General features: G+C 42.0%; 1 protein-coding gene across 1 annotated transcript in view; it reads right to left on the bottom strand.

Moving 5' to 3' along the window:
* The window catches only part of csmd2 (CUB and Sushi multiple domains 2), a 1,720,603-nt gene that overhangs the window by 619,417 nt on the left and 1,075,543 nt on the right, over nt 1–25,643 (bottom strand). The window contains exons 7-8 of the mRNA XM_080211135.1: nt 11,106–11,180; nt 3,355–3,442 (exon numbers count right to left, since the gene is read on the bottom strand). Coding sequence (XP_080067261.1) covers nt 3,355–3,442; nt 11,106–11,180 — 163 coding nt within the window. The remainder of the gene's footprint in view (nt 1–3,354; nt 3,443–11,105; nt 11,181–25,643) is intronic.

Raw genomic sequence — 25,643 nt, 5'->3', positions numbered from 1 at the left:
TTAATGTTCAGCCTTTCTTGATTTAGCACAACTTTGTTCCCTATAACTAGCCAGGCCAAGTCACGAAGTTTTTCAAACAGCAGTTTTAAAAAATCTATACAGCAAGGACCCTGGAAAGCCAGTTAGTGGCCAGCCAGAGTACAGGATGCAGGATTACACAAGCACACATGCTTTCAGATTTGATTCCAAATAATTAACATATAGCAATCAAGATATAGGAGATATCTCTACTAATTACAACTATTGATTAAGGTTACATCATACATAAGATAAAAATGTTAAACACTAATCACCACTGCTGCACACCTGCTTAATTATAATATTTAATCAACGGGAAGAATTTAATCATGTTAACTGACCAAATGCATTGCTGCTACAAATTATCGTCCTTAGCATCTTAGCATGGGTCTGGATCAAATACCTCTCCAATGTCCAGATGTCTGATTTAATGAATTCTTTCAGATTGAACCATGGGTAGATAAATAAACCTACAATCAATCCAGAGTTCCCCTCCCTACATTATCTGAAGGCCATACCTGTCATTTGGACAGGCTCTCCTTGTCTTACTGTGAGATTTCTGTCTGAAAACTAACAGCCCACATTTCAGTGCAGCGTCCTGATGTACTTGTCTTGCAGTTCAACTGTGTGCATGCTTTCTCTGCTTGAGTGCCTCTTTGAACCTTTTCACTGAGTATGATTATAAATATGGCTACTATTCCTCCCTCAGAGACCTACTCACATCCTGATTTTCTCTTACTTTCTAAAAAAAACACTCTTGATCAGTGATGGAAAATCAATTTCCAGCAGTATTTGTGTTAATACTACAGCATAATTTACATAGTTTTAATGTAATTTATACAAGAAAATTGAACAGGAGATTCTTTATTAATTATTAAATTTTAACTTGGAGGCATTTTGGCCTGTGCTTTTCCTGAAATGTCTGTGAGGTTAAAGGGATAATTTTCCCATCCTACCCACCACAGAAATCGTAGCGGGGATGGGGAGATGCGAAAGTCCATTGGCCTCCAGCGGGGTTTTCTGGTTTTTGGGTGAGCGTGTCCAGAAAATCCTGCCCTACATCTGAATACATCTTTAGAGATACAAAGAAAAGTCAGTGACACGCATCATTAGAAGTGATATACTCTGCAGTATTCTCAAAAACTTCACCAAATACAATGCAGGTTGAATGCAACATGGATCACCCTGCTATATTTCACACCTTAGGAGGCTTATGTTCGGATGAGATTGGAGGGCTCAGATAGTGCACTAGAAAGCTTTAGATTGGCTAGGAGGGAGTTGAAGAGTGAGTTGAGAAGGGCTAAAAGAGGACATGAGAAGACTTTGGCTGATAGGATTAAGGAGAATCCTAAGGCGTTCTATAAGTATGTCAAGAACAGAAGGTTGGTCAGGGCAAGATTAGGGCCAGTTACAGACAGCAAGGGGAAGTTGTGTGTGGAACCGGAGGAGATTGGAGAAGTATTGAACCAATATTTCTCTTCGGTGTTCACGCAGGGGGACATGAATATAGCTGAGGAGGACATTGGGTCGCAGGGGTGTAAAATAGAAAGTATTACGGTTGATAAAGAGGATGTGCTGGAAATTCTTGAGGGGCTGAAAATAGATAAGTCCCCTGGTCCGGATGGGATCTACCCTAGGATTCTCTGGGAGGCTAGAGAGGTGATTGCAGAGCCTCTGGCTCAGATCTTCAGGTCGTCATTGGTCTCTGGTGTAGTCCCGGAGGATTGGAGGATAGCGAATGTTGTCCCATTGTTTAAGAAGGGGAACAGAGACTTTGCCGGGAATTATAGACCGGTGAGTCTTACTTCTGTTGTGGGCAAGGTTTTAGAAAAAATTATTAGGGATAGGATTTATAGTTATTTAGAGTGTAATGAATTGATTAGAAATAGTCAGCATGGTTTTGTAGCAGGTAGGTCGTGCCTTACTAACCTTATTGAGTTTTTTGAGAAGGTGACCAAAGAGGTGGATGGGGGTAAGGCAGTTGACGTGGTATACATGGATTTTAGTAAGGCGTTCGATAAGGTTCACCATGGTAGGCTTCTGCAGAAAATGCAGATGTATGGGATTGTGGGTAATCTAGGAAGTTGGATCAGGAATTGGCTATCAGATAGGAGACAGAGGGTGGTGGTGGATGGTAAATATTCATCATGGAGTGCAGTTACGAGTGGTGTGCCTCAGGGATCTGTTTTGGGGCCACTGTTGTTTGTAATTTTTATTAATGATCTGGATGAGGGTATAGTTGGGTGGATTAGTAAATTTGCTGATGACACCAAAGTTGGAGGTGTGGTAGATTGTGAGGAAGGGTGTCATAGTCTGCAGGGAGACTTAGATAGGTTGCAGAGCTGGGCCGAGAGGTGGCGGATGGAATTTAATGCGGAGAAGTGTGAGGTAATTCACTTTGGTAGGAGCAACAGATGTGTCGAGTATAGGGCTAACGGGAGGACTTTGAATAGTGTGGATGAACAGAGGGATCTAGGTGTGTGTGTACATAGATCCCTGAAAGTTGGGAATCAAGTAGATAAGGTTGTCAAGAAGGCGTACGGTGTCTTGGCGTTTATTGGTAGGGGGATTGAATTTAGGAGTCGCAGTGTAATGTTGCAACTGTACACTACTCTAGTGCGGCCGCACTTGGAGTACTGTGTGCAGTTCTGGTCCCCGCATTACAAGAAGGATGTGGAGGCGTTGGAGAGGGTGCAGAGGAGGTTTACTAGGATGTTGCCTGGTATGGTGGGGAGGTCCTATGAGGAGAGACTGAGGGATCTAGGGTTGTTTTCGTTGGGAAGAAGGCGGCTAAGAGGGGATCTTATTGAAACATATAAGATGATTAGGGGTTTAGATAGGGTGGATAGTGATAGCCTTTTTCCTCGGATGGAGAAAGCTAGCACGAGGGGGCATGACTTTAAATTAAGGGGGGGTAGCTACAGGACGGATGTCAGGGGTAGGTTCTTTACCCAGCGGGTGGTGAGGGATTGGAATGCCCTGCCTGCTGCAGTTGTAGATGCGTCTAGTTTGGGGGCGTTTAAGAGATCTCTGGATAGGTTTATGGACGAAAAGGGATTGGTATAGGCTAGTGGGTCATTGTTTTTGTAACTGGTCGGCGCAACATCGTGGGCCGAAGGGCCTGTTCTGCGCTGTAATGTTCTATGTTCTATGTTCTATGTTCTATGTTCTATGTTCTATTAATTCTCTGCCTGTCTTGCATTCTCAGCATCCTGAATGAAGTGAACAGATTTTGCATTAGAAGCAACCTTAGAAAGAGTCCTGAGATAATTGCTCAGATCAAATATTTCAAATGATAAACACGCGCCTGCTGACTGCAATCCAGGAGCTTCTTACCTGAAATCCGAACCAGTTCTTTTACCCCATTCAGGAACCCCTGGGTCAGGACACATATTATATCCTTGTGCCATCCCTGCTTGAGTTACTGCAAAGAAAATTGATAAAATTGAGTGAACATTTTGCACTTCTCAATTCTGTTGGTGATCTATCTTCCAATTCCTCCAAACAACGACCATTAATTTATTAAAGGGAGATTACAACATTACTCTAAAGCCCTGTCAGCAATAAAATAACTTGGGAACACCAGTTCTTACTGGTGAATTAAATAACGGCTCATTTGTTTTTTAATCAATTGCATTTTTAAAATTATTTCTTCATTCTTTTGTCAGAATACCCTGTTCTCACTTACTGCATAAATCTCTACTATGCAGGGAATGTATGTAAATATTCAATTTATTAAGCAAAATTTCCATATTAGGTTTGACCTTGCAACATCAGACAGTTTTTCTAATGGGCACTCAAACTTGATGGTCATGTTATTGATTCAAGGTTATTTAATTTTACATGGTAGTGTAATATTCAATTGTGCACCATTTTGACAGCACCATTAATCCATGTAAAGTAGATTGGCTGACAGCAAGGCTAAAAATAAAGCACAATTAAATCTTATGCTCACTCAATATTGCACAGCCAATGGAAGTTAAATCCCAAGATATCAGGAACTGCGCAAATGCCATGGAACTGTAGAAGCTAGAAACGCAAAAAGCTCGGGGAGGAATTTTCCCATCTCATCTGCCACAGGAATTGTAGCAAGTGGGACAGAAATTTCGGCAAAGGTCCATTGACCTCGGGTGGGAACTTTCAGCCTTGGGGCAATCACGGCCAGAAAATCCTGCCCTCAGAGCGCTGGTTTGCAAAATGGCTGTCAACCACGAATAAGTTCTCTTTCCCTCTCCACAGATGCTGGTTGACCTACTATATCTTTCCAGCATTTTCTGACTTTTGAAGCTGTGTCTGAATTTTTTGACTGATGAATAATAAAGATATTTAAAATGATAACTAAATGGAAATAAAGGTTAAACGATGTAAGAACGAATATCACCAGTCAGTTTTTAGCAGCATTTTAATTTACAGAATTAGTCAGTATCATGGTTATTATGTGTATGTCAGTATACATAATCAGAATGCAAACACACTTTTTTAAAGCTACATTATAGTATGGTGAAGTGGCTTGCAAATATACTCAACGACAGAAGTGGTATCATTAACTGTGCATTGCCTGGCAATGTTTTAACCTTTAACATTAAAAAAAAAGGACGAGGGTAGTTCTCCTGTGCTGCTCAATTCTTGCCAGATTTCAACGCTTTTGCAAGGTTACAGAATGGGATAGTTGTATCACTGAGTTTGCCGAAACAGCTGTTTGAAAATTCATTCACAAGAGATGGGTGTCATTGGCTGGACCAGCATTTAATGCCCATCCTTCAGGGCATATAAGAATCAACCACATTGCTGTGGATCTGGAGTCACATGTATGCCAGAGTGGATAAGGACAACAGATTGCCTTCCTGAAAGGACATTAATGAATTTTCCCATACAGTGAGTGATGCTGTTCCATATTCATGTGTAAAATCGAAGCTTTAGAAAAAAAAAATCAAGGCCATTAATGGAAAGAGCACCATTTTGAGACTTTTAAAAATTAAATGAAAATGATCTTGCAAAATGTTGCTTTCCAGCATTCAGTTTTAACAACTGCACATTCAGAATGCAGTTTTCACTGTGTGTGTGTGTGTGTGTGTGTGTGTGTGTGTGTGTGTGTGTGTGTGTGGGGGGGGGGGGGGGGGCGGGGGGGGGATGGAAGCGATGGAATTGCCTGGTCGTTCACGCCAGCGGGATTCTCTGGCCATGCTGGAACGCACCCTCTCCCGTGGGTTACGCAACAGTGTGGGAAGACTTCAAAGGGAAATTCCATTGACAGCAGCGGGAGCAGAGAATCCCATTGCCATTGAACAACGTGCTGCTTTCCATCACTGGGAGGCTGGAGAATTCTCCTTCAGGTTTAGTCATGAAATGTTTAGAAAATGCCAACACAACTTCAGCACAACAACGGCAACATTGCAAACATGAGAGGAGAATAAAAGTTCTGTTCTCTTGAAAATGAGTAAACCAATTTTGACAGAGGGGAAAAATGAGAAATACAAAATCATAAGGATCCCCTGCCCTCTACACACCCCTCCCACCCACTGCCACCGTAAAGAACGGCAAGGTTCAATGACATCTAAGCAGCAGACAAGCATAACTGCTGCTGACGTACTTACACCAGACCCTGACAAATCACAGAAACATGTGTCAACTTGCAGACAGATGAATGGTGAAGAGTGTAAAAATGAGTTTTGACATTCATTGATTCAAAATTTTGTACAGCTCAAACTCATGCATATTAATTGTGGACAAAGGGCAACTTTCTCAATGAATCGTCATGATTTGTGTGGCTCGATTTTAGCATAATAACACATGAAGTGCAATATTTATTGGAGAATAACTGGTTACAATCTACAAAAGCAGCAAAAATCCAGCAATGAAAAATAATTACTATGTTCTGTTCACATTTCAACAAATGTTGGGTTTAGAACCCTAAAATGATATTACGTCTTTGGGAAATTGGGGCATGCATAAGCAGTACAGGGATAACTGTAATGGAAAAATACTGTGGATGCTGGATCCGGAAACAAAAAACAGAGTAAGCTAGAAAAACGCAGCAAAAATCCAGGTTAGGGAATCTTTTGGTGGAACTCATTATTCACTCAGCCCACAAGCAATGACCCCAGCCTTCCTATGGCTTGCTATTTCAACTTAATATCTTGTTCTCATGTCTACACTGGGCCTGCTGCAACACTCCAGTGAAACGCAACACAAACTGGAGGGGCAGCACCTCACCTGCCGATTAGGCACGTTACAGCCCTAAGGATTCAATATGAGTCCAACAGCTTTAGCCTGTATCTTTCTCTTCCATTTTTACCTTTATTATGTCGCATTTTTTGTCCCTATGCAAAGAACCCTCTCTTCCCCTCCCCCATCAGGCCATCTGTCACTTGTTCTCAAGCTTTGCTACGTTTTTGTTATAATCTCTCCCAGCTCCCATTGATCACTGTTCAAGCTCTCCCACCTCCTCTTATATATTATCACCTTTCCTCCTCGTTAGTTCTGAAGAAGGTTCATGTGGACTCAACACATTAATTCTATTTTCATTCCCGAAGAATGCTGCCAGACCTGCTGAGCTTTTCCTGCTTTCTCTGTTTCCATCACAGAGATAATTATATTTTGTTCCCTTAGCAGTGTTAAACTTCCAATCAATTGATGGGGCCACTTGTCCGGTGAGCTCTCTCGACCTTCAAAAGTAATCTAGTAGTATCGAGGCACAAAGGGTCAGATTTGCGCTATTGAAGGAGTTAACTCAAGTCAGGGAATTCACCAACATTTCAGATCCACTTCAGTTTAAAGGGCCCCATTCTGTCAAAGCCTTGTTCCAACGGAGGGGGGTTGCAAGAGGTACAGTGCCAGAGACCTGGGGTCGATTCTCGGCTTGGGTCACTGCCTGTGCAGAGTCTGCATATTCTCCTTGTGGGTTTCCTCCGGGTGTTGCGGTTTCTTCCACAGTCTGAAAGACATGCTGGTTAGGTGCATTGGCCATGCTAAATTCTCCCTCAGTGTATTAGAGTGTGGCGACTAGGGGATTTTCACAGTAACTGCATTGCAATGTTAATGTAAGCTTACTTGTGACACTAATAAATAAATTTAAACTTGGAGATAGAATTGAGCCCTCTGATTCCAGGATCAATTCATAGGTAGTCATGATGGCAGAAAGTGCCAAGCAGACTGGTTTGATGGCCAGCTTTGACCACAGCTCCAGTTGTATTGGAAACAGTTAGAGACACTAGGTCTCACCCCTTTCACCACCTGCCAGCTGCTTCCACCCCCGTCCCTTCTGCCAATTCATAATGATGCCATCTGGTAACTGTTTCAATCTAAACAGGTGGTCAGACATGTGTGTTCTCCATCTGATCTCATTATGAATGCTTGACTTAGTTCTGAGAATCATAAATGCTTTAGTTCATCAGGGGTACTGTATTTAGATCTGAGTGTGTGTTTGCTTTGTTTTGTTGACATCTTTATGCTGGTATAAGATTTTTTTTTCTGTAATCTCTTTTGTCACTGTCTAAATTTTTACTTGGATGAGATTAAGAGATGCTAAAGTATTAAACCTTCTGAGTGTCACTGATCTACTTGCCCTGTCTTATCAAAACTTGTACTTTTTCAAAGAAGATTTCTGAATTGCAGAGGGACCTGGGGGTCCTTGTGCATGAGTCGCAAAAACCCAGCCTACAGGTGCAGCAGGTGATCAGGAAGGCAAATGGGATGCTGGCCTTCATAGCAAGGGGGATTGAATATAAAAGCAGGGAGGTCTTGCTGCAACTGTACAGGGCACTGGTGAGGCCGCAGCTGGAGTACTGTGTGCAGTTTTAGTCGCTGCACTTGCGCAAGGATATTTTGGCCTTGGAGGGAGTACAGAGGGCGTTCACTAGGCTGATACTGGAGTTGAGGGGGTTGAACTATGAAGAGAGGCTGAATAGACTGGGCTTATACTCGTTGGAGTTTAGAAGGATGAGGGGGGATCTTATAGAGACGTATAAAATGATGAAGGGGATGGATAGGGTAGAGTTAGAGAGATTCTTCCCGCTCAGAAAGGACAGCAGGACTAGAGGGCACAGCCTCAAGATAAGCGGGGTTTTGGCAGGGGGGGAGGTCTTCTTCACTCAAAGGGTGGCGAATCTCTGGAATTCTCTGCCCGTTGAAGTGGTGGAGGCTACTTCGCTAAATATGTTTAAGACACAGGTAGATAGGTTTTTGGTAGGCAAGGGAATTAAGGGTTATGGGGAGAAAGCGGGAGAGTGGAACTGAGCCACTTCAGATCAGCCACGATCTTATTGAATGGCGGGGTAGGCTTGAGGGCCTGGATGGCCTACTCCTGCTCCTATTTCTTATGTTCTTAATATGCATTTTCGTTTTTCAACATTAATCATTGTTATTACACGGCTCATTAGTTCTGTACATTGTGCACATTAAGTAAATGGACATGGAGGAGGCATAGAGGAAGCATAGGGGGCATGGAGATGGCATGAAGTCCATGGAGAGGGTACAAAGGTGGCAAGGGGGCATGGAAGTGATGTAGGGGAAATTCAAAGACGAGCTTTCATAGAACCCATACAGTGCAAAAGAAGACTATTCAGCCCATCGAGTCTGCACCGACTCTCAAATGAGCAACCCATCCAGGCCATATCCCCAGAGCCTCACATATTTACCCTACTATTCCCCCTAACCTACACATTCTGGGACATTGACGGGCAATTTAGCTTGGCCAATCAACCTAGCCTGCACATCTTTGGACTGTGGAAGGAAACAGGAGCACCCGGAGGAAACCCATGCAGAAATGGGAAGAATGTGCAAAGGACACAGTCACCCGAAGCTGTAATTGAACCTGTATTCCCTGGTGCTGTGGGGCACCAGTGATAACCACTGTGTTGCCCCTAAAATCTTTTGAATTTATCTTTCAAAATGTTACCCAATTCAGACTATGGTTCATGACGCCACTGAGGGGGCTTAAATCACAAATCATGGAGAAATTGGTCCAATTCCATGAAAATCTAGATGCCTTTCCCTGCAATGGATTTGGCCAGGGTGCTGGCTTGCCAAATTTACCCTTATCCTGCACCACTGGCACCACCAACTGGGTGAGTGTCCTGCAACTGGGTTTTGTGCACCATTTTAAATTGCTTCAGTGTTGACTTGATTGCACAAAACTCCAGGGCATTAACATTGAAGAACAAGAAGACGACAACAGATTTAAATTAGAATCCAGATTCTATTGGGTACTATCAGCACGTACAGGGAAAGGTTTTTTTTTACAAAAATCCAGCCTCGAGTGCTTCACTATCCCAAAGCCTGCATGGAACTTGATATACCAAAGACATTGGACAACTTAAATTAAGAGCACAAGATGAAGGAAAAACAAAAGGAGGTAAATCTAGGGTAATAAATTCATGGAAACTGCACTGATATACAATTAAAGGGCAGGGTGGTTGAGAGAAGAATAATTAAGTAAGGGAAACACACGGATTGCAAACATGATGTGATGTCCACCAAGGTCAAGAAAATGGATAGGCTATCATTGGAACTCAAGAACAATTTGTCTGTAAAGTACGCAAGAAACAATAATTTTCACTGTGTATCAATATATGTGACAATAATAAATCAAATCAAAACAGATAAAGTGTTTGTAGGAAATTCCTGAGGGAAATCAATAAAATAAGAATAACAGGGGGATCAAGTCTGGCATAAAGAACAGGAAAATTTGTGATGTTACTCAACAGATTACCTAAACAAACTCTTTTAGCTGACACAGAAGAAAACAGGCTTATAGTACACAGTGGGTGGCAACACTTACGAGGGGATCTCATTTCTTTGGGGAAAGGTTGAATGGTGGCTATTAAAGGGCCTAATTGGTGATTCATACCTTCTCCTTCAACTGCGATGCAAGGCTGGATCTCTTCACCTGGATTACATTCCACTCAAAGTTGGAAAAGAAAGATCCTGTTCACAACCATCATTGCCATAATCATTGGAATCTACACTATTAGCTCTCTAAGGGCTGAATGTCCTTCCTATAGAGGGGTGCCCAAAACTTTACACTGAACTCAAACTATGGCCCAATCCATGTTTTGTACAGTTGTATTACTTCTGTCTTTATTTCTAAAATCCTAAATGTAAAGGACAGTATACATCAGAAGAATTTGTACTTAGTTGTGTATCAATTCACGCCTTGCAACGTGTGTTCAGTTCTCATCACCAAGACACAAGGGAGACATTCAGGGCCTGGATTCAGTTCAGAGAAAAGGCAAAATGCAGATTCCCAGTATCAAAGGCCTTCATTATAAAAGAAACTGGAAATACTGGGAATTTTAACGCTTTAAAGAAAGTGACTGAGAGATCATCTTACAGAATTATGTATACAAAATAATCAGCATAAGTTTGTGCAACTTAATTTAAGTTGCACAAATAGATAGATCCAGCAAATTACTTAAATCAAACTATGATAATTAGACAGTGGATCACAGGTTCAAAGCATCAAGATCAAAGTTTGTCAGAGCATTAAACAAGAAATTATTGGAGCATATAATAAAACCAATGTATTAGCAGTGAGGGGCTTTAAACTTCATGTAGACTGAAACAATCAAATTGCTAAGTGTGGTCCAAGATTGGGTGGCACGGTGGCATTGTAGATAGCACTGCTGCCTCACAGTGCTAGAGACTGGGTTCAAAGAGGGAAGCAGAGTCCAGATGATTCCTCACAAGGAGTGGGGAGGAGTTGGTGGTGCATTACCCTGTCAATTTTTCGATTAAAAAACTCACAAAAAATTAAAAATCTCACAAAAGTGGATTGGGGTGGGCAAAAGAAAATGTTAGAAAAACATGGAAGAAAGAAATAAGTGGATGCTGGAATGTGAAACTAAAACAGAAAATGCTGGAAAATCTCAGCAGGTCTGACAGTATCTGGGGGGAAGAGAATAGAGCTGGCGTTTTGCGTCTAGATGCCCTTTCGTCAGAACCTGATGAAGAGTCACCGAGATTCAAAACACTGGCTGTATTCTCTCCTGATTAAAAAAGTAAAGTTTATTTGGTGAAACAAAATCTTCACAAAGCTTAGATTCCTTTTCAGGTCAAAGTTCAGACTGGAAGACGAAAAGCGGACTTACAAACTGAAGGTTTCTGGTTGTCTTTGCTGGGAAGTAACTTTACTCCTCGGGACTTCAGTTCAATCAACTTTTTAACTGAAAGAAAGAATGTTTAAATAAGTCATTCACAGTCATATACTGTGCACTTCAGAACAACAATTTATATTTACACAACATCTGTCATGTTAAACATACCCCAAGGTGCTTCACTGGAGCATTATTAAATAAAATGAGACATTGAGCCACATAAGGTCAAAAATATAACTGAAGAGAAACGATTCAAAGAGGGCCTGAAAGGAGAAAAGTGAGGTAGAGAGTTAGAGAGATTGAAAAAGGGAATTTCAAAGCAGAGGGCTTAACGAGCTAAAGGGATGATAGTAATGGTGGAGCCATTAAATTTGGATAATTCACCAGCACTTTCTCAAGGGCAATTAGGGATAGGCAACTGTTGGGTCCATTCATTCTTTTGAAAAGACGAGACAGCACTGGCACAGGGTTTTAAAATGAATTTCTTTCATTGAACAGAAATTAACACGTCAAAAGCAAAAAGATAAAGCAAACTTGGGACTGGCTTTTACTGCCAGCCCCTATGCTGAACATAAGAAATAGGAGCAGGAGTAGGCCATCTAGACCTTCGAGCCTGCCCCGCCATTCAATAAGATCATGGCTGATCTGTCTCAGTTCCACATTCCCGCCCTCTCCCCATAACCCTTAATCCCCTCTCTTATCAAAAACCCATCAACCCGCGTCTTAAAAATATTTAGCGAGGCAGCCTCCACCACTTCAACGGGCAGAGAATTCCAGAGATTCACCACCCTTTGAGTGAAGAAGTTCCTCCTCAACTCTGTTCTAAACCGCCCCCCCTTTATCTTGAGGCTGTGCCCTCTAGTCCTACTGTCCTTTCTGAGCGGGAAGAGTCTCTCCACCTATATCCTATCCATCCCATTCATAATCTTATATGTCTCAATGAGATCTCCCCTCATTCTTCTATACTCTAATGAGTACAAGCCTAGTTTATCAGCCTCTCCTCATAGTTCAACCCCCTCAACTCCAGTATCAGCCTCGTAAACCTCCTCTGCACTCCTTCCAAGGCCAAAATATCCTTGCGTAAGTGCAGCGACCAAAACTGCACACAGTACTCCAGCTGCGGCCTCACCAGTGCCCTGTACAGTTGCAGCAAGACCTCCCTATTTTTATATTCAATCCCCCTCGCTATGAAGGCCAGCATCCCATTCGCCTTCCTGACCACCTGCTGCACCTGCAGGCTGGGTTTTTGCGACTCATGCACAAGGACCCCGAGGTCCCTCTGCACTGTCACATGCTGCAGTATTTCGCCACGTAAGTAATAGTCCTTCCTACCAAAGTGGACAACTTCACGCTTGCCAACATTAAATTCCATTTGCCAATTCCTGGCCCATTCGTCCAGCCTATCTAGATCCTTCTGCAGACTCTCCACACCCTCCGCACAATTTGCCATTCCACCAATCTTAGTGTCATCAGCAAATTTCGACACCATACACTCGGTTCCCTCCTCCAGATCATCTATATAATTGGTAAATAGCTGAGACCTCAGCACCGACCCCTGGGGCACTCCACTAGTCACCAACCGCCAATCCGAACAGCACCCATTGACCCCCACTCTCTGCCTCCTATTTGACAGCCAATCCCTTATCCACGCTAACACCCTACCCCCAACTCCATGGCCCCTAACCTTCTGTAATAACCTTCTTGTGCGGCACCTTATCAAACGCCTTCTGAAAATCAAGAAACACCACATTCACCGGCTCTCCTCTATCCACCGCCCTAGACACATCCTCATAGAACTCCAATAAATTTGTCAGACACGACTTCCCCTTAACGAAACTGTGCTGCGTCTGCTCTATCAAACAATTCTCCTCAAGATGCCTCGCTATTTTCTCCTTGATCACGGATTCTAACATTTTACCTACAACAGACGTTAAACTATGCTGAGACTTGAACACACTGCTCTTGAAAACAAACTGCACAAACACACAAAATCCCCAACATTTTTCAACCCTATCCCATGATTGGAAATGTTTTCCGCAAACTGTCCTTATCTAGAGAAACAAGTCCTTGCAGCTGCGGTTGTTTGCCTGCTGTGTACGCTTCAAGAATGCAGTCAATTTGTAGCTAACCCAGCATGCCTTCTGAGTTTTAAAATGTAGTCAAGTCAGCATTAGTTAACCACTATACTCGAGCATTTAAATGCAATTGCATTGGCAGGAATATCTTAAAATGAAGTCTTTACACAGGCTGAAGTCTTTGCATAGGCTGAAGCAAACAGGTCTAAGCATACATAGAATCCCTCAGTAATAAATGCTGGCCTTGCTGGCAAAGCTCACATCCTGAGCAAGAATATAAAGACCAGGATTAGATGAGTGAAGATAGCTCTGAGAGTTCAAGGTTGTAGAAGTTACTGTGACAGAGTTTATTTTTTGAAGGTATGCAGTGGATGAAGCCACAAGGGGATTGAAAACAAGGATAAGAATTTTAAAACCATGGTCAGGCATGACGGAGCCACTGTAAGTGAATGAGAACAGGAGCAATAGGCGAATAGGGCTTGGAGTGAATAAAAATACGGGTGGCAGCACTTTAAATGGCCTCAAGTTTATAAGGGGCAGACTAGTCAGGAGTGCATTGGAGTAGTCAGATCTAAAAGTAACAAAGGCATGAAAGAGGATTCCAATGGGAGATGAGCAAATGTAGGGCGCGATGTTACGGAGGCAAAAATAGGTCATCTTAATGATAAGTTAAGTTTATTTATTAGTCACAAGTAGGCTTACATTAACACTGCAATGAAGTTACTGTGAAAATCCCCCAGTCACCGCACTCTGGCTATTCGGGTACACTGAGGGAGAATTTAGCGTGGCCAATGCACCCAACCAGCACATATTTCGGAATGTGGGAGGAAACCAGAGCACCTGGAGGGAACCCATGCAGACATGGGGAGTGTGCAAACTCTGCACAGACAGTGACCGAGGCCAGGGATCGAACCTGGGTCCCTGACGCTGTGAGGCAGCATTGTTAACCACTGTGCCACCCCCTTGGTGAGGATATGTTATCGGAACGTCATCGCAGCAACTCGACAGCAAATTGAGAAATGTGATTTAATTTCAGATGGCTGCCAGGGAAGCGATGGAGAAGGTTGCGAGGGAACTGAGTTTTCAGCCACGGGCGAAGATACTGGTGGGGATTTTCTAGCTTTGCCATGGTGGAACCTTCCACAGCCGACGTTGTCCACTGACCTAAAATACCACCCGACGGCTTCATCTTCTCTACATCTAATGGGAAGAAATTTAATACTCACTCAGTACTGGATGTCAGACATGCAGTCTGATAATTTCACACAAGTAGAGGAATGCGGAAAGATGGCGCTGAGGCAAAACAGCATGTTGTCAGCATGCATGCAAACGGAACAGTGTGTGTGACCAGGGGCAGTAGGTAAAGGGGAAATAGGAGGGACTCAAAGTCAGATCCTTGGGTGGACGAAGTAACAGAGGGAAAAGGTGAAGGAGCAGCTTGAGGGAAGATAGGACAATAACACTTCATGAATGTTAAATCCAATTGGTGTTTATATCAATCCTCAGGTTCAAAAAATAAATTGTCACTATTAACTCATCCAAAGCTGTTACATCTCTCAAAATAGCAACACGATGCTCCATTGAGATAAGATTTAGCCCACTGAGTCTGCACTGACCACAATCCCACCCACCCCCTATTCCCATTATTCCATTTATTTACCCTGCTAATCCCCTGGCACTAGGGTCAATTTAGCATGGCCGTTCAATCTAATCTGCACATCTGTGGACTGTGGGTGGAACCCAGAGCACCCAGAGGAAACCACACAGACATGGGGAGAATGTGCAAACTCCACACAGAAAGTGACCCGAGGCTGGAATTGAACCCAGGCCTTGGCGCTGTGATGCAACAGTACTAACCAATGTGTCATCGTGACTTTGAGTATTTTCATGTTGTATAGTGTTAGGTAGATGAGTTTGGCATAAATTTTTCACTTCATACTCATGGCAATTTTTTCAGTGAACTTTAGCAAACAGAGGCCAAAATGCTTGTGGGCGGCTTTTTCTTTCAGTTAGCCAAGTTCTGGTCTGTATCACAGGGTACATAGTTATTCCATACACAAAGAGGGTGCAAGCAATGAAATGGGTTTCAACAGGGCCCTATCTTTATCCAGATTCGATTCCTGGGTTGGGTTACTGTCTGTGTGGCGTCTGCACATTGTCCCTGTGTCTGAGTGGGCTTCCTCCAGGTGCTCTGGTTTCATCCAACAGTTTGGCTGATGAGGTACTTTTTTTTTTGTTTTTATTCCAATTCAGTCAAATCGGGTCCAATTCAGAGTCTCAACAAGTTGAGACATTCCTGATCCAAGCTGACAAGACAGGGCTCCCATCTTCGCTTGGGCTTGATCTACATGATCCAAGCTGATTGGAGTAGGCAATGCACCTCCTCCAAGGCTTGATCTCATTTGCATCTTAGCCAAAAGGCCGAGATGCCACTTGTAATATTAGCTTCAAACAAAGCTAAAATGTAACCAAATGACTTCAACCAAGCACAGCATGTCGATACTACACTTGATCTTAGCCAAAAGGCTGAGGTGTATTGGCCATGCTGAATTCTCCCTTCCAAGATGGCGCTGGAGCGGAGGCGACTTCTTACAAGCTGTGCCCAGCATACCTTCTAATTCTATCTTTTACTCTCAATCTATGCTTCTAAAACTTCATTCTAACTCTTTCTCTAAGCCCTCACTATGACTACATTCTGCACTCTCTCATTTCCTTCTCTGTGAATGGTATGTTTTGTCTGTAGAGCACGCAAGAAACACTATTTTTCATTGCACGTTAATGCATGTAACAGTAATAAATCAAATCAAATCAATCTGGAGTGTGATGACTAGGGCATTTTCACAGTGACTTCACTGCAGTATCAATGTAAGCTTACTTGTGACATTAATAAATAAACAACTTTGGTGCCATCGAGCATTTGACTTGGTGTGTAAATGCGTTGAATGTGGGCCAACCCTTCTATTACCTCTTCAAGCAATACAGAGATGCTGGATAACAATTGCTTCCAAACTAGAGGATGGCTCTGTCTCATCTTATGAATGTTTGAACACATGTCGAGTGATAGTGAATTCCTCAGCTTTCTTTTGTCATATTGCATCAGGTGAATTTTAATCTTCTGAGTTTCTGCTATGTCTTCACTATAGTTGCCTGATTCTGGATAATAAGTCTTAAATCAAACTACTGAAGCATTTACAGGTTTGTCATGTGACAATGCTGGAATAGTGATTTTCCCAAAGAACTCTCATTCTCAATAATTTATATGATTTATTTTAATTTGACAAAAATTGTGTAAGTTAATTTAATGCAACCCCTATTAGCTCACGCATAAATCATGTTGAAGGAAATAAGCAAAGCCGACCAATCCTGAATAAATGATGCAGATGAAAGACCACTGAATAATGAACATTTTTATCATGGTCTATGCTCTGAAGCCAAAATATTCAGTCTATTTTAATTATCATACAACACAGAATGTGGGGGAGTAATTGAAAAAAATTCAGGAGACAACTTTGTCAAGAATACTGTCAGTACAGAATGTCAGGCTAAACGATTACCTGGCATCTGAGCTTGGCAACGTTGGAGTATAACTCACTTGTTTTATCTCAGCAAGTCATTTTTTTAATTCACTATGACAAGGGAAACAAATTCTGGGTCTTTTACAACAAGTGACAGCACTTCACAAGTACTTCATTACAATCCTGGGCTTGGGAAATTTGCTAAAGAGTGCAAGTCTTCCTTAATTTACCTTTAATGCATCAAAAAGCTCAAAGTACTTCACCAGTGTGGAAAGAAAAGATGGACTTGGGCAGCTTTGGCAGAGCATACAAACATATGAAAAGATGGATAAGAGAACATTTGCTAAGAAAACGGACGGAGAGGTGGCAACATTAGAAACAAATAATTAGCTTTGAGAAGACAGTTGAAGGAGGTGAGAGAGAGATAAGTAGCCAGAGGGATTTAGAGTGAATGGTCCAGAGTCTATCACAGAAAGAGGTGATGGCCAGAATTCTACTGCCTCGCCCACCCCAGAGTCAGGGTGAGCAAGGCTTGCAGAACAGTATTCTCCGATGGAACTTTACGAGTGATTGGGTGGTTGAGAGGTAAAATTTCAGCAGATAGATCTATTGCTAAGTTTGAATGTAAAACAGGAATAGAAATCATTAGGCATGGACTGAACGATGGACACGAAGGAGATGGTGAGATGTCGAAGAACAATCAAGGATTTTTAAATTTGGGGAAGAAGCCAAGAGAAATTGACAAACACAGGGTGAAGCCAGTTGAAAGGTTCGAGATTAAGGTAGTTCTGTTTTGGATGCACTATGCAATTTATGAAGAATGGAGCTCCAAAGACTGGCAAAGAAAATACAAGAGTAATAAAGTGCCAACTGATGTGAAGTAGAGAGTGGAAGCAGGTTGTAATGTCCTAAATATGTTAAGGGTTGTGGGTCTTAATAAAAAAAGAAAATACCTGGTTTGTACATGTAGATTCAAACAAACACACAGCAGGTTTTATTGAGGAGCTGCTCTTGCTCTGCACCAAGTAAAGAACTGAAAGGAAAACAGCAGCCTGAGCATGCACCCGAACAACATCACCATCAAATCATACGATCAGCTCGTAAACCGTGCAACCCTTTTTCAATATGCAACATAGGCGATATTACAAAGGTGGAAATAAATGGTCTTGGAGACAGAATGTGAGGAAAGAAGCTCAGATCAGGACAAGTAGATCATTGAGTTTTTGCACTTTCAGGTTTAGTTTGAGCTGGCAGCCAGGAACAGGACTGGAGTTGGGGAATGTGATGCTGAGATTTTGTGGAATGGCTTCAAGATTGCAGGTGTAGATTTGAAGAAGAACATTTTGATTAGGTACTTGATATCAATTGAGCAGTCATCGAAGATTGTAGACTGGTGACAGAGACAAATATCATCAAAAATTAAGAGTACAAAGTGTGTAAATGGTCCTCGTGCCTTTGAACTTTGTCTCTGAAAGACAGGAGGTGGAGGAAGAAATAGGATGGATTTAATGAGGCTAGCCTGAGACAGCCATGCAATAGCAGAACGAACTGTTGCCATAGATTTGTGGCTTATTTTTTAAAAAAAACACATGGCTGTCTCCTCTCATCTGTTCACCTGATGGAGGTCAATGATTCTGTCACATCATGATAAAATGAAGGACGTTAGCATATATTTTGAGGCATTATCTACTAAAAAAAATTGAAAAGGTGCAGGGACTGAACGAGAACAATGAAGATGAAAAGGGCTTTTCACTATCACAAGGTGAGTTGCCGTTCAGGAAGATTCAGCCATGTCTCACATTGGCATCGAGAAAACATGACGTTTCCTCAGTCAGCTTTGAATGAATCAACTGGAGCCTCTCATCACTTGTCATTCGTAAGTGTCAGATCCCTAACCATCGCAGAGGTGTATGTCTTTCTTACTGTCAGTCTTCCGTTGAGGAGGGGATGGATTTCTATGAGAACTGAGCGCATTTGTAGCTTTCTGATTATCTCTGTTCAATTCCTTTCTGCTGGTTTGTCTTCTTACCCGCTTGTCCTTTCCCTCTCTTGGGAACAGATTGGCATTTCGAAGTCCACTTCAGTGATTTTCATTCCAAATTACTGGGGCATTGATTTGTTCAGATTCCTCTGAAATAACTTTCGATCATTTTCACTTGGGGTGATTGACAGCTTGGCAATCAAAGATATTGAAACTGGAAATGGTGTCTGACTTTTCACTGACAGCACAAGAGGCAAGTTAGTGATGAGCACGAAACAATTTATTTGACAGAACATACGTCACAGCTTTGTAACAGCATCAATGAAACAGATTGTAGAGTGAAATCTCCTTGAAATATGCTTCCCATAAGGGGGCAATCTTCCCAGCTCCTAATGCTAGTGAAGGGGGGTGGGGAGCGGTAGTGTTCGGCCTGGGTGGGAGAGAATGCACTTGAAGGGTTGGAGGAAGCAATGTCCAGGGAGGTGGAATGTGAAAGCTTCCTAGTGCACTGTCTACTCTTGTACATAGTGCAGTGGGAGATCAGAGTGCATGTGCAATTGCACCCGCTAACAGTTAGCAGTCAGCTTCCCGTTGAGAAAATATTATTTATATGCAGAGGAATGATGACATAGTACAGTTTTATTACTGTAGCTGAAAATGGATCGGCCACAAAAAAAATTAATCAGTGTCCTGTCCACCATCTAATTTTACATAGTTGAAAATAACTGAAAGAACACTCCCCTGCTGGCAAGAACACCCTTTGCCTCATTTTGTTTTTTGATTGTCATAAGATTCGATTCTCTCACCGAGTAATTGGGTCTGAAACTCTCCAGTTTTATGTTCATTGGATTTTTTTGGTTAACTTGCCCCCTATGTATTTTCACATTGTTTTTGCAAGCATTTTTAGCAGTCTGTATGATCATGTTCTTCTCATCTTTCCAGAGTGCATAGACCACCTGCCCATGATACCGAAGTTGAAATTTCATTTTGTTCCTATCAACTCCCATGAAGGTAATGTGCATCTTACACCAAATGCCTTCAGTTGCAGGATAATGAACCTGCTTCATTCACACTCTCAATATAAAAATGAGTTTGTTTTGAAGAGAAAGAACATAAAATAGATGCAGATAGACCTTTGGCATAGAGTTGCTGTTTGTGACACATTTGATGATTCAGATGCGAACTAGTTTTCAGAAGTGACTGATTGCTCTAGCTTCTGGTCAAATTCCTTTGCATGTCACTGAATGCAAAGTCTTGTATGAACAAGTACACTTGGGCAGCATTTTAATACACAATTGTTTTTACATTAAAAATATTAATACGTGCAGTAATGTTAACTTAGTTTTATTAATACAATGTCTACCACAAAAAAAACTTTGATTGGAATGTCCTGTCCACAACCTAATTTTACAATAGTTGGTAATGACAAAAAAACTACACTCAACCATTTACTAGTGCCATTGGTGTGTACCAGTCAGTCATTGAAATAAGTTTTTAATGTTTAAGAAATTTCAAGATGGATCTATCAGGGTCTCTGCACTGATTAAAATGGTTGAATTCCAAGAGGTTCCTCAAAGGCTGATAAATAGATACCATCAGTCAAAAATTGCAATGGAAATAGAAGGACTCAAATGTAGAAACGAGAAACAGGAATAGCCATATGACCCTTTAAGCCTGTTCTGCCATTCATTTTGATCATGGGTGATCATCAAAATCAATAATCTGTTCCAGCCTTTCCCCCATTTAGCCTTGATTCCTTTAGCCCACAGAGTTATATCTAGTTTGTTCGCAAAATCACGTAACGTCTTGTCCTCAACTACTTCCTGTGGGAGTGAATTCCAAACATTCACCACCCTCCGGGTGAAGAAGTTTCCGTTCACCTCAATTCTAAAAAGTTTATCCCTTATCCCCAAACTATGACGCCCAGTTCTGGACTCCCCACCATCAAGGACATTCTTTCTGAATCTATCCTGTCTAATCTTGTTAGGATTTTATAATTATGATGTGATTAGTTCCGTTTTAGAATGCAACCGGTTTCGTGGATGGAGTCACCTTATAGTGGGAATTTTCTTAAACTAGCAAAAAGTCTGTGGCCACTCAATTTGTGCCAGATACAGTTTGTGCTTGAAATACCTTAATCCTGTGTGAGCGTTTGGTTGATTTTGGATGAATTGCACTGCAAAAACCAGCATAATTTAGTGAATTCCCCAGGCCATTGTTTTAAACATAGTATTCAATAAGTGAGCTGCTGGAAATGAACAGCTAACAATATAACTGAAATGAGTGGTGACAAATCATTCTTCAGTGCATTTTATTATATTCTAAGATCATTGCTACAAGCAAAATGAGCAGATTACAAAAACTAAAATAAGGGATTGGGAGAAAGTGTGGGTTTGAGAGAGGTATAGGTGAATTACATCCTATCAACTAATAAACTGAAGTCTAGCTAACCAGGGGTGTCTAAATCGAACGCTAAGGGTGGAATGTTCCCGTCCCACCTGCTACGGGAATCAGAGCTGACGGGACACGGGCCATGCAAAGGTCGGTTGAACTCGAGTGAGATTTACTGGCTTTGTGACGAGCGATGCTCGAGAATCCCACTCTAAGATTCCTTACTTGGACCATTCATCTTCGAAAAACAGTCAACATGAAAGCTATCATTTAATTGGAATATTTCTGTTTGTTGACATTTAATTGCTGTCAGTGATCATACAGTAACTCATGTGAATAGGACAGTATTGTGGAAGCAATGCCTTTTATCAGTTTCTAGTTATAATTGTACCCCCAGGGGGTTGATGGAACATAGGTCTCACTCCCCAAGTACTTTTACAGTAAATGGATGGGAACAGTAATGAGCTGTTCTCATGTCCCAAAAACCATCAGCTTCTACAACCTTTGACAAAGACTGGGACGGCATGTCGGGGAATCAACTGGCAGTTTCTCGCTGCAAAGTTTCAAACATAAAAAAAAACTGATGAATTAATTTCCAACTTACAATTTTTGAGTTATTTCTGCTACCTGTTTTCTGGACAATTCTCCAGTAGAATGTCAAATGATCAAATAAATAATGTTAGTGTCATGGTTGCGATTGCTGAGACCAACATTGCTGCCTAGCATCTCAATTGGCCTTTCCAGGGCCTCAACTGGTGGTGGGGCAAGAAGGTCTTCCACAGATCTTCCTCCAATGGACTTAGTCACCCCAGGTATGAGAAGACAACAGGATCCCCATCCAGTGGCCTCCCATCCCTTGTGCCCACTCTCACTGCAAAACTCACCAAGGAGACGGGGATTCAATTCTGGGCTAACTGACAGCTTATTAAGAAATCATAGACAGTGATCAGAAGCCTTTCCATACAGCAGGATTATGATCTAGAGGTTTTCAGTGACAGGCAGAATACGTTTAATTTGGGAACCAGCAGAGTTATGACATGTCAATAAAATAAATAAGGCTGTCTGTAGATTAAAATTTGAGGAACAAGCAGCAAGGGATACAAAGGATGATCAGATAAATATCATTTTGTTCCATTAGATTATAAAGGCCCAATCACAAGCTGGATGAAGGTTTTTCTATCCCCTTTGTGAATTAGTACTTCTCACTTTGATCCAAACAAGGTTACACGTTACCAAGCAACCTGCATATTTGAAGCAGACTGTTTTTGTTTTAATTTAATAATTTAATCCAAGGCCCCATGTCTAACATGTGACTACAGCTCCAGCTACCTGCCTGGTCACAGCTCACTCTTGAAAGACTCCACCTCCACAATGGTAGCCCAGTTACTGACGGAATTCTTGAATATAAAAGTTTAAAAAGCTGATGAGAGGGAACCTCTCCACTTGCCACAAAGAATATTTTTCTCTGTCTATTCTCCATCCAGTCTATCAAAATTTCTCATCTTGAAAATCTCTTGGTCAACTCTTAAGGAATTTTCCAATCCCTCCTTATAACTAACTGGAGAGAAGGAACCTCATGAGGGGCACGCCCACTCTCTCTTTTACCTGAATGACAGGCTAGAGAGCTTCCAATTGGCTCACAGCCCATGACGAGCCTGCCTTCTGGCCACGCTGGGTCAATTCAGATGAAATCACTGTCAACTGATGGCTTCCCAAATAGTTGTGACTCCCATTTGACCTCCAATGCCCAGTCCCAATCCAAAGGTCAAATTCCCACCCAGTTTTATATTTAACCATTATCCTATTTCAAAGCACAGAAATGTCTAGCATTGAAAAGGCCATTCAGCCCATCGTGCTCATTCGAGCTCTTTGAAAGAGCAATCTGGCTTAGCATCATATGGCTGCATTTTGTCCTGCAAGTTCCTCATCTACAAGTGTCTGTTCAACTCACTTTCAAATTATTTCTTGAATCAGCTTTCACCAACTTTCAGGTAGAATGTCCCTGATGTCAACAATTCTTAGTGAAATCTTTCTCCTCACCACCTTTCTTGATATTTTTGTTGATGATATTAAATCTGTGGCCTGTGGTGATTGCTCCATCTGCCAAGGCAGGATTTGAACCTGAGTCCCCAGAACATTAGCTGAATTTCTGGATTAATAGTCTAGCGATAATACCACTCGGCCATCTCCTCTCTCATTTTGACTCAGTCCATGTCAAAATGCTGCAGGAACCTGGCTAATATCCAGGCCTCAGCTGACAAGTGTTAAGTAACATTTATGCCACACAAGTGTCAGGTAATGACCATCTCCAACAAGACAGAATTGAACCATAGCCCCTTGATATTCAATAGCATTTTCATCACTGAATTCCCCACTGTCAACATCCTGGGGTTACCATTGGCCAGAAATTGATTAGCCATATAAATACTGTGGCTACATGTGCAGATCAGAGGTTAGGAGTATCACAATGAGCAACTCATCTCCTGACTCCCCAAAGCCTATCAACCATTCAGGAGTCACAAGTCAGGAGTATAATGGAATACTCTCCTTATGCCTGGACAGTTCCAATAACACTCAAGAAGTTTGACACCATCCAGGACAAAGCATGCCACTTGATTGGTGCACTTTCCACAAACATCCACTCCCTCCACCACTGAGGTTTAGCAGCGATAGTATGTATCGCCCACAAGCTGCAATGCAGGAACTCAACAGGAGCTCTTCCACCAGTACGTTCCAAACCCATGACCACCTGGAAGAACAAAGGCAGCAGATCCGGGAAACACCACCACCTGCCAGTTCCCCTCCAACTCACTCACCTTCTTGACTTGGAACTATATCACCGATCATTTACTGTCACTGGGTCAAGATCCTGGAACTCTCTCCCTAACAGCACGATGGACATACCTGTGCCACATCAACTGCAGTGATTCAAGAAGGCAGGTGGCAGTTCACCACCACCTTCCCAAGGGCAATTATGGATGGAAAATGAATGCTGGCCTAGCCAGCAAAGCCCACATCCCTCCAAAAGGGGGGCCTAATGAAGATGGAGATGAGAAGAAATCTTTCTTATCACAGGGCCGTGAGACTGCCCAACTCTTCCTTGAGAGCAGTGGAGACAGGACCATTGAATATTTTTAATACAAAGGACTCAAAAGGCATTATGGGATAAACAGGAAAGTTAAGTTGAGACCACAATCGGATCATGCATGATGGTATCAAATGGTGGAACAGGCTCAAGAACCCAGTGGCCTATGCCTATTCCTAATTTGGCTACATGCACAGATCAGAGGTTAGGAATATCACAATGAGCAATTCATCTCCTGACTCCCCAAAGCCGGAGGCACAAATCAGGAGTGTAATGGAATACTCTCCTTATGCCTGGACAGTTCCAATAACATGGAACTGTCCAGATGTTTGTATACATATTTGATTCCTCCAATTATAAAATATTTCATGTGCTTTTTAAATCAACATATCAACTTGCCCCACCATCTTTAAGTATTTGTGTATAAGACCGTCAAAATTCCTCTGCTCTATGGACACTAAAATCTCTCTGCCTATGAGGACATTTTAAAAATCTTGCCACTTGTCATATCCTATGTTTCCTTATTAGTCTTTCCAAAGTGCTTCACTTCACATTTTCTGCACTGATTTGACAAAAACTGATATAAAAGCAACGGTAACAATGAGACTATTGGATAATCATGAAAATCCATCTGGTTCACCGATATCTTGTAGGGAAACATCTCTAGTCAGTGTCTGGTCTTGTCAAGAGGCAAGCCTAGACCCACAGCAATGTAGTTCACTCTTAACTGCTCTTTAAAATGGCCTAACAAGCCACTAGGTTGTGCCAAACTGCTACAAAACAAGAATAAAACTGAATCCATTGCTCAATGTCAACTTAAGTGCCAGATTTAGGCAGTCAACTCTAAAATTCTGCTCGTTAACTACCACCTGGAGCCTTGTTCCAAAATTAGGAGAGTTGTCCCACAGATGAGACAAGCAACAGCCTGACATAGTCATGCTTGTAGAATCGTACCTTTTAGCCAAAATCTGAGACTTAGCAGTGCCATTCCTGTGTATGTGCCGTCCCATTGGCAAAATGGAACCACAAGAGATGGTAGCTCAGTGATATACGATACAGAGGGATTGGACCTGGAGTCCTCAACATTGACTCTGGACATCATGAAGTTATCGGGTCAAACATGGACAAAGGAATAACCTGATTATCTTCCTCCCTATAACCTGACAAATCTCAGTCCTTCTCCATGTTGAAACTCAGTGAGAAGAGGCACAAAAGCATCACATGTCCTCTGGGTGGGGATTTCAAAGTCCACAACCAATTGTGGTTCAAAAGCACTATTACCCACTAATTGGAGTACTGAAAGTCAGATGTGTCAGATTGGTCTGCAGCAAATAGCACGAGAGCCAAAGATAGGAACCATCTATCGTTTTCATCCTCACCTGTTGCGGATTCACCTGTCCATAACTATTTTGGTAGGAATGGCCAGTGCACAGTATTTGTGGATACAAAGTTCCATATTCACACTGAAGACACATCCATTGTGTT

The sequence above is a fragment of the Carcharhinus amblyrhynchos genome, chromosome 24 (assembly GCF_965287045.1).
Source record: "Carcharhinus amblyrhynchos chromosome 24, sCarAmb.v2.hapA, whole genome shotgun sequence".
Taxonomy (NCBI): domain Eukaryota; kingdom Metazoa; phylum Chordata; class Chondrichthyes; order Carcharhiniformes; family Carcharhinidae; genus Carcharhinus; species Carcharhinus amblyrhynchos.
Note: the sequence above shows the minus strand (reverse complement) of the source record. Positions and strands in the feature narration are given on the sequence as shown.